Here is a 16,590-nt window from a genome sequence, read left to right as displayed (position 1 = left end):
GTCGGTTTTGTATATTAAATAAGTTTTATTTTTGCTGCGACAGTGTTGTTAAAAATGCTACATAAATAAACCTGACTTGAACTGGCTTCTGTACAATGCCTCATTTCACACAATCACTCTGAACGACTGTCATTATGCATGAAATTGTTGGAAACTTGGCAGAAGTCCCATTTAAGTTACTAGCTCTCCATGTGAGACAGCAGGGCTCGACCCAAAACGCTGGGAAGCAATCTAGTGAAGTCACTTTGGCGCTGGGATGTAATTTGATCCATTCAGTCACTGCAGCTCTTAATGTGATTGGGAAAAGTCATATGGTGATAATGAGGAGATCTATTGTGCAGCCCTGGTATCTTTCACAAAACAAGGTTTCCCAATTATAGACGGCCTGTAAATAACAACTACTGGCCTGGATGGACAACAGCGACTGGGACCTCTCCGCAACTTATGGGGTCAGCACAATAAGCCTAGTCAGATGTTGATACATAGATACGTAAAAGTATGTAGTAGGTTTTGCCATCTCACCCATCTTTTACACAGAAAATATCTACCATTTGATTCAATTTCTCAGTAATAATCTAAAATCTGTCAAATGACAATAACTACAAAACTTTCCAAGAATGTTCGTACTCCCCACGAGTATCTGTATACGCTCCTTAAAAAGGCCACCAAGAGAGTAAATCTCAGAACAGTGATGGTATGAGATAAATACACAGTAAGTTACAGCTAATTTTTTGACCAAGGTGCACCTCCTCCAAAGCTCCCAGGACAGTTTTGAAGCTGCACTCTGGCATTAAATAAACCCTACCATCAAGGGGTGAAAATAATCATCATCATCATCATCATCTCTCCAGTTATTAACATGGGAGGTGTATATTCAGGCTGCCAGCAGCTCCTCTCTGCTATTTGGAGACTGAATCAGGCTGTGATTATCTGCTGGCTGAGGTGATGCTCACCGTCCTACTTGCATGGCTAAATGGCTTAAGCGGTTATATTAAGTATTGCAAAATGGAAGCTGTAATTATGAATGGCTGACTGTATCTCATCTTCAACCTGTTTGGAGTGGTGCTTTACAGCTGATTTACGCCAAGAAGAAGGTTCCTCAATGGCATCCCTCGGAGATAGCACTTTTATTTTTAAGAGTGTAGATGTAACACAAGTAAAATGTAGCCAGGGGGAATTTTCAGCGTGGGTTTGGTGGCCGGTCACTCTTTGGAAGTTAAGTAATCCTGTGCTCACATTACATGCTCACTTTAGATGAAAGTAGTCTAGCTCAAACACAGCAGAAACGTATATTACAAGCTGTTATTTTCCATGTAGACCACTTGTAGACCACAGTACCAATAAATAAAAATCAGGAAAATAAAGATCAGAGGTGGATTGAATATAAGGCTTCACACCCACTATAAGCAGCCCCCTGACACAGACTGGAAACTGGAACCAAGCTGCTTTTTGAATGGACAGTTACCGCTAACCGCTCAGCCCAGACCCTTCTCCTTTTCAGATGGAAGTGCAACTCTGCCACTTCTCCTTTCTGCCAATAATCCTTGGAGTATGTTTTAAGCTGAACTAGAGCTACTAGAGCTGGGGGACTGACTTTGTTGGGCTATTTCCAGAGTTAGCCGGTGAAGTTTTTAATGAAACCCTACTGAATCACACTACCGGCTGGTGTGATAAGCCATTGGTGTAAAACATTCAGCTTGAAGTATCAATTTATTGGAAAAGAATATTTAATATACAGTGGGGAAAAAAAACTTATTTAGTCAGTCACCAATTGTGCAAGTTCTCCCACTTAAAAAGATGAGAGGCCTGTAATTGACATCATAGGTAGACCTCAACTATGAGAGACAAAATGAGAAACAAATTCTGAAAATCACATTGTCTGATTTTTAAAGAATTTATTTGCAAATAATGGTGGAAAATAAGTATTTGGTCACCTACAAACAAGCAGGATTTCTGACTGTCACAGACCTGTAACTTCTTCTTTAAGAGGCTTCTCTGTCCTCCACTCATTACCTGTATTAATGGCACCTGTTTGAACTCGTTAACAGTATAAAAGACACCTGCCCACAACCTCAAACAGTCACACTCCAAACTCCACTATGGTGAAGACCAAAGAGCTGTCGAAGGACACCAGGAAGACTGAATCTGCAATAGGTAAGCAGCTCGGTGTGAAAAAATCTACTGTGGAGCAATAATCAGAAAATAGGAGACCTACAAGACCACTGCTAATCTCCCTCGATCAGGGGCTCCACACAAGATCTCAGCCCGTGGGGTCAAAATGATCACAAGAACGGTAAGCAAAAATCCCAGAACCACATGGGGGGACCTAGTGAATGACCTGCAGAAAGCTGGGACCAACGTTACAAAGGCTCCCGTCAGTAACACACTACGCCGCCAGGCACTCAGATCTTGCAGTGCCAGACGTGTTCCCCTGCTTAAGCCAGTACATATCCAGGTGCGTCTGAAGTTTGCTAGAGAGCATTTGGATGTTCCGGAAGAGTATTGGGAGAATGTCTTATGGTCAGATGAAACCAAAGTAGAACTGTTTGGTACAAACACAACTCGTTGTGTTTGGAGGAGAGTGAATGCTGAGTTGCATCAAAAGAAAACCATACCAACTGTGAAGCATGGGGGTGGCAACATCATGCTTTGGGGCTGTTTCTCTGCAAAGGCACTAGGATGACTGGTCCGTGTACATGAAAGAATGAATGGGGCCATGTATTGTGAGATTTTGAGTGCAAACCTCCTTCAATCAGCAAGGGCATTAAAGATGAAACGTGGCTGGGTCTTCCAGCATGACAATGATCCCAAGCACACTGCCAAGGCAACAAAGGAGTGGCTTCGTAAAAAGCATTACAAGGTCCTGGAGTGGCCTAGCTAGTCTCCAGATCTCAACCCCATAGAAAACCTTTGGAGGGAGTTGAAAGTCTGTGTTGCCCGCCGACAGCCCCAAAACATCACTGCTCTAGAGGAGATCTGCATGGAGGAATGGGCCAACATACCAGCAACGGTGTGTGCCAACCTTGTGAAGACTTACTGAAAACGTTTGACCTCTGTCATTGCCAGCAAAGGATATATAACAAAGTATTGAGATGAACTTTTGTTATTGACCAAATACTTATTTTCCACCATTATTTGCAAATAAATTCCTTAAAAATCAGACAATGTGATTTTCAGATTTTTGTTTTTCATTTTGTCTCTCATAGTTGAGGTCTACCTATGATGTCAATTACAGGCCTCTCTCATCTTTTTAAGTGGGAGAACTTGCACAATTGATGACTGACTAAATACTTGTTCCCCCCCACTGTATTTACAATATGTGGAACATCACCCTAATGCTTACTATTCAGTATTCACATGACACGCAAGGTAAACTTGCATTACAGAAGTGCAGAATGGAAACCTGGACATATCAGCTGATTCTGGGCATTAGGAGCTTAAAAGCTCATTTAAAGAACTGCGTACTGAACAGTACTTCAGATGGTTCTACAGCAAAGAAAGTGTGTTGCCTAAAATGAAAAGCAGAAGGACTGCAGTGAAGGCACGGAAATCATTAAGTAAATAGTGACCTCTGTGTTACTTATATCTTTTCTTATGACAATCAACTTCCTTAGGTTTGCTGTTGCGCAGTGCCATCTGGCATTTTCTAGGTGCCATTAATAGACATGATCTGCAGCTCCTCAATTTTTTTTGGAAAACTGCCCTAGACAAAAGTTCATTAGTGATGTTAATGCCATGACATTGCCAGTTATCAGCCAAAACAAAAGCTAAAGCTGGTTCTAATGTGAACTCGACCTTAAATAGTGCCGCAGTAACATCATGCACATTTCAACAGAAGAACAGAATAGCTGCATTTCGCTAGCTTAAAGTTAGCACAGAAATTAAGCAATTAAGACGTGACTGAAGTGTGTAGACTGTCAGCTTTAATTCAAGAGGTTTAACAAAACCAAAAAACAGTCCTTCCATTTTTCATTTTCACAGGCTTAAATGTAACCGGAAAATTGACTGACAAGCAGTTTCATGGGCAGGTGTGGGCTGTTCATCATTATTTCATGACAAATGAAGCAGATAAAAGGTCTGGAGTTGATTCAAAGTGTTGAAATTGCGTTTGGTAGCTGTTCAAGGGAACATCAACAAATTGTGGTACATTTTTGGTACATAAAATGATTAAAACCAAAAGGCCAGAAAACTCATGGAAGACAAAAGCCTGTCCAGTTCTGCAACCAGATTCTTTGTCCAGATGAAACCAAGATTAGCTTGAGTCTAGAGCAGCAATACCATATCATCTGTTAAACATGGTGAAGGACTGTTATCACTTGGGTATTTATGGCTGAGCTGAGGGCTGGTAGAACATCTCAAGAGAAGATGATCAGCAGTTTTTCCACTTTCAGAAGCACAATTCAAAGGCAAACACTTATGCCACTGCCCCAGTACTTTTTTTTGATAGACCTTAAAGGATTAAACGCAATTAAAACACACTGGTGTGTAATTTCTTCTAACTACTAGCCTTTTCTCTTTTTAACTGAAGCCCTAGACACTAAAGTTAGCAGTTAGGGTTACAGTTGTGGTGGTAGCCAGAAATCCAATACTGGGAAATGAAGGTGAAACATTTAAATCTGCACTGTCAACATTTGATGCAATGAAATATTCACGGCTAGTGCAAACACTAACTTGCAGCTGAGCCGGTTTGTAAATCCACAAGGTTTTACAGCTCAGAAACCACCCTCCGTAACGCATTGTGTTTTTTTTTTTCTCATGCAGAGAAATATTTGCATCTCTATCTGTATATTCTAACCACTCCGATTTGAGGGCTCAGAGTAAAAACAAACATGTAGGTGGATGACAGTCAAAATGAAAGCCCTTGTGGAAATAACAGAATGGCTGTCTTTAGAGATCGGATGGGTGAGAAAAAAAAAGAAAATAATTTTGTCCAATCTTAACCTCGTTAGACATCCCAAAACACTCAAGAGTCTATAAAACCACTTCTGAGCTGCACCTACAAATGCTTTCTTTCATGGTTGGTCATGTTGTTAGGCCGGGAAATTCCATTCAACCAAAGCCACTGGAAACTAACAGAGCATTGACAAAAGCCACAAAACAAACGACTACATTAAAATGTGCACAAACTGTGTGTATCCTGTTACTTAGTAGAGGGCAATATGATGATACTTTATCGTGACAAGAGTTTTCTTGACATGCACAGTAAACAGGCAGTTCGTACTTTGCTAATCCTCCATTCCAACACACAACCAAGATATTTTGGTTAACCTGCTACATTGTATTGTGGTATTGTGCAATACACTCTGCAATACAGAGTAGCCAACAAGTTACATGTATTGTGCAAAGAGCATGGTCATAAAGTGCCCTGTGCATTGTTGCAGCAATACCTTTAATAACTATGCATTCTTAGCTGAGTGGTCATTTGCACATGTCATTACTTAGTAATTAGCTCTATTTAATCAGATGAAGTGCAGCAGATTTAGAATAGAAATGACTGTACTCAGTATGGGAGAGTACTTTAAAAGCAGTTTCTAAGAATCTGTCCCTATGAATGCAGTTTGTCTGCATGTGAAATGGACATGGATCATGATAAATATTGTGTATCGTTAAACTCTACTTAAATGTTTACCATGTCGCCCACCCCTACTGTTACTGCATGTGAAACAGAATTGAGAATCAACACCATTTTGCACTCTAAATGACCTGCACGCTGCATTTTACCTGATTACCTGAGATTAACTGAGACATTTGTCAACATTCTGTATAACTACAAACACATTCATGTAACTACAAAAAAATTCATTTGTAGAGCGGGACATGACATAGACAGAAAATGCGGTCAAATTAACTAATTAATTAATAACTAATCTGCAACTCCACATCTTTTGTTGCAATAATTTGGACAAAATGAAACTTTAATAACATGATCAAACAGAATGGGCACTAAAAACTTTCCATTTAGAAAGAATGGCTAATTTACAAAGACAACATTTACATTATATTTAATAAGACACCCTTGGAGTTAGCTCTGCGGAATACTAATACTAACACTTAAGTACAAGCTAAGCACAAGTAACATTACTAAAACAACTGCAAGTAAGATTATATGTTTATAAAGTAAGCTTAAAGGCCAATGGGTCTCCAGAAACATTAAGAAAAAGTTTAGAAGAGCCTCTAAATCGTAGTTAAAATAGCTGAATTATTGGATTCATGCAGATTAAAGTACTGTTAGTGTCTACATAATTGGTGCTCAAACAGGAGTGTTGCCCCTGTTGACTTTCTTCATCACTTCTAGTTTAACACTTAGAATCTGAATTTCTCAAAATTACTTGGATTTAACTGAATAACTATGATTAAAATTAACTGATTAAAATAAATGCTGTACATAGCAAATTGTTAATATATATACACTGTATATGTATGTTCATGAAGGCTTGACATTGTCCTAGCATATATGGAATAATTCATTCCTGTAGTCTAGAAGCTGACATGTTCTATAATTTGACCCATTAAAGTGCTTCCTCCACATTACGTTTTCTAGGCTGTTTCAAGGTGCTACATTCAAAATACTCCTGTAACAATCTTAGCTCAAGATGTTCACTTACTACCACCAAGTGTGTAATAGCTGCACTCTATTGTAAAACTCTATTGCACTCTACTCTAAAGCTTAACCACAGCTAAAACACTGTTATATACTGTAGATATTACCAGAGGCTGTTTTCTATTGCCACAGTGTGAACTGCTTGTTACGTTCTGAAAATGTAGCAGTGTACAGTGCTGCAGCAAGTGAATTATATGGGAATAATGGCCCTTTATGTGACCTCTATGCCAGTGGCGTAAATGGACCACAAGCAACTACTAGCCTGAATTAGACTGTGCTGAAGATAGAGGACACCCCTTATCTTATCATTAAAATACACTGCATGCCCAAATGTTTGTGGACACCCCCCTCTCATGAATAATGCATTCAGCTACTTTTAAGTTGCACACACACACACACACCTTGTCTAGTCCCTAGTAGAAGAAGTACTGCCAATAGAATAGGACTCTCTGGAGTAGATAAACATCAGCCTATTGGCACCATGACTAATGCCAGGCATGGTCTCAAGGGGTATAAAGCCCCCAAAAGTGAGTGTTGCTCAGCACTGCACCAAAAAAAAACTTTATAGCACCTTTAATATATATTAAGTACATTTAATATGAATTTTCTTTATGACTCATTACAACAGTCTTTCAAGAATGAAAAGAACTTCCTGTAGACTGGGATTTTTGCCACTGCTGGTAGACCCGTATGACCGTATGCCTCCATACACCTGCAGATTTTGCCAATCATTAATATCTGCTTTGCAACCTATTTTCCACACATCAAACCAGATGTTCACTGCACTGTATTGCCCCTTCTCTCTTATCTATGAATCCTGTTGCACACCCCCACATGTATTTAAATCCGATTGACCTCATGCAACGCCATCTGCAGGAGCCTGAAGTTACTACTGAAGTTACTGCTGAAGCAGATACTAACACAAATAAAAAAACAAAACAAAATACATCTACCTTGCTTAATATTATAAGTAATGTCATTGTTTTTAATATAGGTAACAACTTTTTAAAAAAAATACATTGTAGCAATGTAGCCCAACATTACCTAAAGTTAAAGTTTTTAAACCAATATGATCATTATTGTGCATTATTATTATTATTATTATTATTGTAATGTGCTGTATTAATCAGTGAGCGTTATTAAAAACAGGACTGATGGACACCAACTTAACATTGTTAGGCAAATAGCAGGGACAATACTTGGTTTTCTCTATAAATAGTGGGTACTATACAATGCAATTAAATCTGATGCTTCCTAGAAACTGTAGACGTTACAGACTGCAGTCCTGATGTCCATTTCTCACACTCTGAAATACTTCCAAACGGCTCACAGTGTTGTAAAAGAACTACAGCAGTGTTCAAATGATGTGTATGTGCACTTGGCTAGCTTATAATGCTTGCATCATTAAAATAATAATAATAATAAAAAAATGTAAAGAAATCTGCTAATGCTGATTGAGTGTTCAGAGCCAATCCTGCTTCTGGCTGATCTCGATCACATTCATGCTAAAGTCGTTACTGAGACTGTTGTCCTGGCTGTTGACAAGCCAACAAAACAAACCAAAATCCAAAGTCATTCTCACACGTCCTTACAGCCCAAAATGAGACACTGTTAAACAAATGCCAAATCATGACCTCATGCACGCATCAAAGCTTTCTAATCCCTCCAGATGTGTTCTGCTGCCCTCTCTCCAGTAACACTACCCTTCTCAATAAAACAACCAACTCCATTTTGGAGGGCAGATGTCTGCAAATGGCCCATGATGTGATGGCTAAGTGCCAAAGTCTATTTGCATCGATTTCTCTCTCTGAGATGTAAGAGGAACAGACAGAAGGGGTGGGAAACGAAAGAATGATGAGGCAAACGGAGATAAACATAGACAGATAAGAGCCAATAGGGTTTGTGTTGGCCTGTAAATTGGCCTGGTTTGTCCGGTGGCTTTCAATCCCAGTCTTAAGGACCCTGTGCACGGCATTTTTATTATTATTGTTTTTATTGGTTTGGTGGTTTAGACATTAATGGCTGTATATTGAGTTATTGTGAGGGAAGAATACATTTACACTGTTATACATGCTGCACACAGACTACTTTTCATTGTGTGAAAGTGTCATTTTGTCAATGTTGTCCCATGAAAAGATATACTTAAATATCTACAGAAATGTGAGGGGTGTACTCACTTGTGATACACTGTATAAGTATGTGTGTGTGTGTATTATAATTATATATATGAGAGAGAGCTGTTTGACATCTTCTAGAAGCCATTAATGGACATTGATCACAGTCTGCATCAGTGAGGAGGTGCTCAGAAGGTAACGGCTCAGCTGTCCGACTCTTTCACAGTATATTATGTGATCTTTGTAGTTCTAGTGCTTTCACTGCATTAGCTGCTTTTCTCCCAGACGCTGTCTATTTTCAGCCGTTTCTGCCCATAGCACTACAATTGTTTGGGGAAATACACTCCCAACACGTTTTATTCACAGTATACCACATTGTTTTGCGCAGATTTCCTGCTGCTTTCATCGTAACCAGGAGCATAACGATCAGAGTAAAAAAAAAAAAAAAAAAAACACCCAACAGGCTACTAAACTAAAACTAAAATAAATCAGTCCAGAAAGTCACCTTGTATGAACTTTTCAGTAAAAACAAAGCAAGTTTACTTCAGTATTAGCAGCACATCTTCCCTATACTGTGTGGCTGTATTATATTATAGATTGGCATCAGCTAATATACGCAGCATTAAGATACTGTGAACAAATCAGGAGGCCAAAACAAACCAACAACCAACCCTGCCCTCAATTCCCAGTTACACATGAAGGTCACATAGTTCATGATTTAGCCTACTGGAGGTCAGCCATCTGGAAGTGTAATAAAAGAGCAGCTGCATATAATGTACCGGAATAGCCCATAATGCAATGCAACATCAGACAGAAAAATCTGAATTCAACTCAAAGCTTAAACCAATTTATTTTACAGGCACTTCACAAACACTTCACAACTAGCACAATGCCATTAAAAGTTCTGGAGCATTTCTTTTGAATTACGTGCATTGAATTTCCATTATATTAAAAACTTTAAGGGCGAAAATTACTAGTGAAAATGCTAATAATTCATATTGTAATACAAAACATTTCCGTTTATTCCATTATTCATGCGAGTAAAAAGTAGAATCCTAAATGTTTAACACATTTCAGTAATTCCTAGTATTAGCTCATCTAACTTTTTCTATTGAAATTTTCCTACATTTTCACAGTAAGGGGAAGGTACTTGTACAATGTTGATCATAATTATGTATAATTATGACATGCACGTAATATAGAGTAACTCCACTGATGCACTTTCCCCATTCTCATCATATGTATATCTGTATTTTTATGAAGTCCAGTCCTTACCTGAAGTTTATCCTCAGGTACATTGAGCCAGTGGTTGAAAGCTTGGGACAGTTTAGTCCGTACTTGTTTTCCTGGTCATACAGAGAGAGAGAGAAAGAGAAATAAAACACATTATCAATAGCAAATAGTAATTTTGTTTAGTGTATTAACCATTTTGACAAAAAAAAAAAAAAAAAAAAAAAAAAAAAAAAAGTCAACTGACTAACTAAACAGAACACGCTGCACAAGACATTCATGGTCTCTGTAAACAAAATAGGCTTCTGTATAAAAAAAAGTAACTCTCAGTAATCTCAGAGACCAAACTGCAGTGCAAAAACAGATCCTACAGACAAGGGGGAAAAAACTAAGACACCATGAGACCTTTGTCTAACATATTTAAGCATATGGACATTTAATATTTGATATTAATACACAATATTGAAATATCTTGCAAAATGTAATTAATAGAAATGCAGTTTTCTTTTACTTGTGAGGTAAAAGTTAGAACAACCTTCAACATATTACCACTCAAAACATCTACAACTCGAATAAGGTGCAGCTGCAGAAGAGTAGCACATGCTTAGAGAGGAGCTGGGAGGATTTTTGTCTTCCTTGTTCTGTAATTTTTCCAAAATATAGTCACTTACTTATCATTTCAGATGTTTTTAATAGTACACTTTAATAAGCAATGTTGCTGACTATGTCTTTCGTCCTGTAGGATAGTGTAGAAACTCCGAGCAGATCCCTCCGAGCAGATCCCTCCGAGCAGATCCCTCCGAGCAGATCCCTCCGAGCAGATCCCTCCGAGCAGATCCCTCCGAGCAGATCCCTCCGAGAGAGTGTTTTGTGTGGTTGGGCACATTGTTAGCCCACTCAGCTCCTCTCTAAGCCACACTAGGCCACCACACTTTCAAGGACGAAACTTGCTCCACGTCGTTTGTGACTAGACAGATTCGCACAGTCACTTTTACTAGATTATGAAAGTTTATTGAAAGGGTGGCGGGTCAAAAATCAAACCAGTAAACAGGCGAGGGTCAAACCCAGAGCTGTGGTAACCATAACAGAAAGGCTGAGGCAAAATCAGAAAACGAGAAACAGGGAGAGGTCGGGTATAAAAGACAAAATGTGGCAAAAGAGTCCAAACATAAAAAGGTCGATACACAGTACAGTGCAAAGAGTTATTGTGTGGCGAGAGCTTAAGTAGCGGAGCTGATGAGCTTCAGCAGTGCATTCTAAAAACTGCTGGAGCCTGATGGATCCTACATTTGCTGTGCAAAGCACCTAATAAAGCCGGAGTTTAGGAAATTGAATTCATATACAAGGACCAGAAGTATATACAAATTAGAATACATGTTAAGTCACCCTAAATCTTTCATTCTTTCACTGCAACAGCCATACTGTGTTTATAAGATTATTGATACAGTACTGCGATATGTTTTACAACAACGCCACAGAACACTGATTTACCAGCTGTCATTTAACAGATGTTCGGCTAAGCGATAGGGGAGAGGAAGGGGCCATCATACCCTGCCATGGCTTAAGCTTTAACAGAACTATATGGATTGATATTGGAAAAAAAAACAAAGGTGGCTTCTTGCCATCTACTTGCTGTCCTTTTTCCTGCAGGAGGATAGGGGAGTTGCACTGGTTGTTGCGGCGTTGGTGTGGTGGTTGGTGTGGCGCAACAGATAACACCACTACCTGCCAGTGAGCTACCACACCATGTGGGAGACTGGGGTTCCATTCCTGGTCTGGGTGAGTGTGCTGTGCTGTGCTACACCAATAAGAGTCCTTGGGCAAGACTCCTAACACTACACTGACCCACCTCTGTAATACCAGTGACCTTGTAAGTCGCTCTGGATAAGAGCGTCAGCTAAATGCTGTAAATGTAATGTAAATGCACTAATCTACCTAATCATCTACTCCACCTGGCCTCTCGCATTTGTGATTTAGCGCTGACCTGAGTTGAGGCCAACCCTGTTAACTGTTCTCGTTCACCACATTCTGGGTTGGGTTGGGGGAGGGTTTCCTGCACTATGCCTTAGAAGACATCATTAAAATTTCAGAAGTCTAACAAGGAAAGAACAAAATCCGTACCGATGTTGCTGGAAGCCACGGTGCATCTTCAGGCTTCATTAGGGGCTTTGCACGGCAAATCTAAGGTCCATCAGGCTCCAACAGTTTAGTTAAACAGTGCTTTACTGATCCGACTGTGTGGCGTCATGTGAATCCTCAAATATGAAATTCTCAGTAGTTACATCACTAGAACTAGAATAAATGGAAGAAGCCTAAATTGGTATAAAATGCTGTGCAGGGGTGGAGTTTCTAAGAATTCTTAAAGGTTTTGCTGGTTAATTAGTCTTAAACCCCCCCCCCCCCCACACGCATTCCAATTAACAACGTTGCCTTGTGATTCATGTTCATTAACTTAATCATTCTTATTTTGCAGAAACTCCAGGTAATTAGTACTGCAACTAAGTACATTGGCCTCTTTTGCGCCGCAGGGCCGAACGCCCGCACGGACACAGTTTGTAAGCGTTCCGTGCCAAACCAGGCTAAGTGGTAAAATAACCGCCTACATATCCTGGATCTTTATATTTCTAGTACAGACAATTTCGAAGATGGTATCTGTATCTAATAAATACCAGAACAGTTGCTCAACTTTAGGACTCCTCAGGTGCACTGATTCACTGCACTCGGTCACTTTATTATTAATACTATATAGATCACTGCTATGGACAACATCACTAAGCCTTTGACTTTATACAACAGGAAGATATAAACATACACAGTTATATTTAGCTCCACTCTCGCTCAGACTATACCTGTCTCATAAATGTACATATCAGAGAATTTCTACAAATACCTTCTGTCTTTGTATATTCTGTATTTTGTGTATATTTTGCATTTATTTATGCTTTTTTTTATATAACTTTGTTTAGTATGTATACAGTTTGTCCTCCTCTAGAGCATAAACCTGAGCCTCACCACAAGCATTTCAATGCATAAATGTCCTGACATGTTGTGCAGATGACAAATAAACTTGAAACTTAATAAAGTTTAGCATACACAAGTCGGTTACGGGCCTCATCCAACATCGCTAGCTACCTACTTAAAAATCGTTTCAGCCTTAATAGAAAACCCTGCAGTTCATTTATGAGTGACTTGAATAATTCAATTACAAAAAATGTTCATCATATCACTCCCGCTTTGTAGACCACTGTGCAGCTCCGGTATCATTGTTTTACACAGACTGTTAGAACTGGCGCATTTCAAATATTTAAGAATGTTAAAAGTCCCTTTTGTACCTTTATACTTTATTTACTCTTCAGTCTCAGAAGGACTATTGCCGGGGAACAGCGCTTTTTTCTTTTTTAATTAAGATAAAACTAATGACAAATAGGCTAACTTAGGTTTGTGAAGTTGTTTTCATATTTTGAAATTCATAAATGTTTCACAGAAAGGTTGATTACACAGAATTGTAATCTGAACTGAACACAAATACTACAAATATCAAAACTACTGAATCGATGTTTCACGCCAATTCCTTCTGACGACATTTCACAGAAAGGTTGATTAAATGGGATTAGTTCTGGAGCCAATTTTGGAGCCAAATGTTTTAAGCATTGATCTAGTAAAAGTGTTGACCTTTTGCGAGGAAAAACAGCCAATTGCTTGCTCATGTTGCATAACACACTATTAATATAGTTGTTTAAAAATGATCAATCCAATTACTCGACTGGATGGAAAAAAGAAAACAAAAATACTCAATTCCAAAAACATTCAATAGTTGCAGCCCTAGTTCCTATAAACTCTTCTCAAACCTCACTGAGTTAGGTTCTTTGGCATACTACATCTATGAAGTGGATTCCTTGACGTGGTTTAGGACGAGTGTGATTTATGCATGCAGAATATACAATGCCAACAGATGAATTACTGCTTCAGTAAGATAGCCAGGATTACCTAGCTGCATTAGTCTTGTAGTAGTAGTAGTACAGTAGTACAAGACTAAAAAATGAAACTGTCACATAGTTACTATGAGGCACAGTGCACTTTCTGGTCCTGATTTAGCAACACTTTAGGAAGAACCTTTGGAAGAAAGCAAGTGGGGATCCGTCCTCCTCTGGTCAGAACTACTTAAGTTACTAATAACCGGTATAAAAGTCATTGATCTGATGTCAAAGGAAGGCATTTTCAATGCTACTTACTAACAGCATACATCTGTGTCTGTGTTCAAGTGACTTCAACAAAACTGTACTTTTTCAAGTGCATTTTTTCCTCAAAATGAAGGCTGTATTAATCATCTGGGGGAAAAAAAATAAAAATAATAAATAATAAAAAGACTGATGATCAAATGCAGATAGCAAATTCAAAGCCCATACTCAAACATGTGATATTACTGGAAGTATGGAGGTCAAAGTTCCACCAATTCATTCATCCAAACTGAACACGAATAATAAAAATATCAAAACTACTGAATCGATGTTTCACGCCGTTTCCTTCTGACAACATTCAAGGAACACAAAAGCCTGAGGCAGCACAACGTAGCTAATAATAGAGCCATGGCAGCACCATTCTGAGTGCATGCACAGTGCACACTTCCTGTTTCGTTTGATGGCTGATTCTCTCTGGGGGAGGTTGTCGCACATCAATTACTCACAGTAAAATGCTCATCAAGCCATACACCTCCAAAACTCCTGCACAGAAGGCACCATGATCGGTGACTACCCCAGCCTCACCCGGTACCAGAAACCCTGCAGCTGAACGAAAACATTCCATCTACATATTTCTTTGGATGTGTGTGTATTTTATATATAAATTATTTTACACACATACAGCAGGGAATAATCACACTCGGCCCAGTTTGCATGGACTGTATTAATATGATGGATTACTATATGATACTAATATGATGGGTACTGATTGCTCTGTACCACTCACCGGAATCGCCATTCCCCTCTGACATCAATTGCCCATGGGGCACCAATATTATGCCGCTGGGAGGCACTCCATGTGCGAGAAGTCCATTCTCAGTACACCTTCGCTACAGTGGCTCTAGAACATCCTGCAGATGGCAGTTTCTGAGGTACCCCATTATCATGCCCTTTTGGACATCAGTCAAATCACATCCTTTGCCCAGTTTTGCACTCTGCAACAACTGACTGGTGTGCTCGCTTATTTTTACATGCAGCAAACCCGGTCATGTGGCATGAGGGGCGGAACTCATTCCTAACCAGAAAAGAAAGGGACAGTGGGCGAAGGGCGGTAGCATCTCAGAAACCAATCACCGCATTTCTCGTGAATGTTATTATTATTGTTATAATAATAACTGGGAATGTTAAGCTGATACAGGAATCACAGTTGGTCACAGTTCCTCTGTCGTCATATGGGACGCCTTCACCTTTTTCTTAATGGTGTTTCAGACAGTGGACATTGAAGCTGAACATGCTTTGATATCTTTCCTAATTTGTAGGCATTTCTTCGTTTTCAGGTCCTCGGCTAGCCGCTCAGAGCATCCCATTGTAGCAATGGAGTTATGCCCTGGAATTGTCAGCTGATGCCATTTACGAATCTACATTTTTGCACAGGCCACAATTATATATTTTCTTTTATTTTTACGTTAAGATTTGTAACTGATTTTAGAACAGAATACTAGCAGTCAAGGAGAACTCTCATTATGGTACAAACATTAAAAGCCATTAAATATTGAGAAAATACATATTGATACAAACTATCAATATAGCTTGGCTAAAAGTAGCAGTTTACAAAAACAAACAAGCTACTAAAACATTTAGATTAATTTCATAAGTCAAATACAGGAAAGAAATGTGTCTAAATGTACTAAATTAATACCCAAACACTGAAGAATTGAACCCAAGTACATGTTTATCTTCACATAATTGTCATGCAGAGCTTGTCTAGAACGTTAGTAGGGCTTCCAAATATCACATTAGATACTGTTTTAAACCCAATAAATTAAACACACTTTAAACTGTAATGCCAATCCACATAGATTAAATGAATTATATGGGGCATATTTCACACAGTAAGTAAGGTATTACAATCAATCAATTTTCATTTGTTTCCTCTAGGAGTTCTGTGGCATATTGAAGTGTAATGCACTTGTCGTTCATTTAGTCACTTCATTAACGACAGCACAAGAATCTCTTCGTGGCTCAAACCTACTCTATCTGAAACATGAACCCCAATGAGATTTGCATTAGACTTTTCACTTTTACCATTTTAAATGTTGTTAAGAAAATGCTCAGAAACCGAGCCATTACTATAGCTGGTCCCAGTCTGATTCAAAGCAGTAGTAATGGTTTACTGAACGAATGAATGAATAAATAAATAAATAAATAAATAAAAAGGACAACAAAGAAGACATTGACTAAGCTTTAGCTTGTTTTTCCTACCCTTTGTACTTCCAATGGGCAGCCCTAACTACTAGTAGGGGTGGGCGATATGCTCAGAAAAGTATATTGTGGATATCGTCAGTAAGTAAAGAACACTGAGCAATGGCATGTTTCAGTACACACTGTAATGAGTGCAGATAGTTATAGATTAGTATTGGCCATTCAGGCCAAATATCCAATCAGTAATCGGTTAATAATTCATTTG

The 16,590-nt window shown here is 38.9% G+C and overlaps 1 protein-coding gene across 1 annotated transcript in view; it reads right to left on the bottom strand.

The window, feature by feature from the left end:
* ggps1 (geranylgeranyl diphosphate synthase 1) overlaps nucleotides 1–16,590 on the bottom strand; it is a 43,121-nt gene that overhangs the window by 18,463 nt on the left and 8,068 nt on the right. Inside the window, exon 3 of the mRNA XM_072676802.1 lies at nucleotides 9,991–10,061. Coding sequence (XP_072532903.1) covers nucleotides 9,991–10,061 — 71 coding nt within the window. The remainder of the gene's footprint in view (nucleotides 1–9,990; nucleotides 10,062–16,590) is intronic.

This window comes from Salminus brasiliensis, chromosome 4, assembly GCF_030463535.1.
Source record: "Salminus brasiliensis chromosome 4, fSalBra1.hap2, whole genome shotgun sequence".
NCBI classification, from domain to species: domain Eukaryota; kingdom Metazoa; phylum Chordata; class Actinopteri; order Characiformes; family Bryconidae; genus Salminus; species Salminus brasiliensis.
This window is presented reverse-complemented; position numbering and strand designations above follow the sequence as displayed.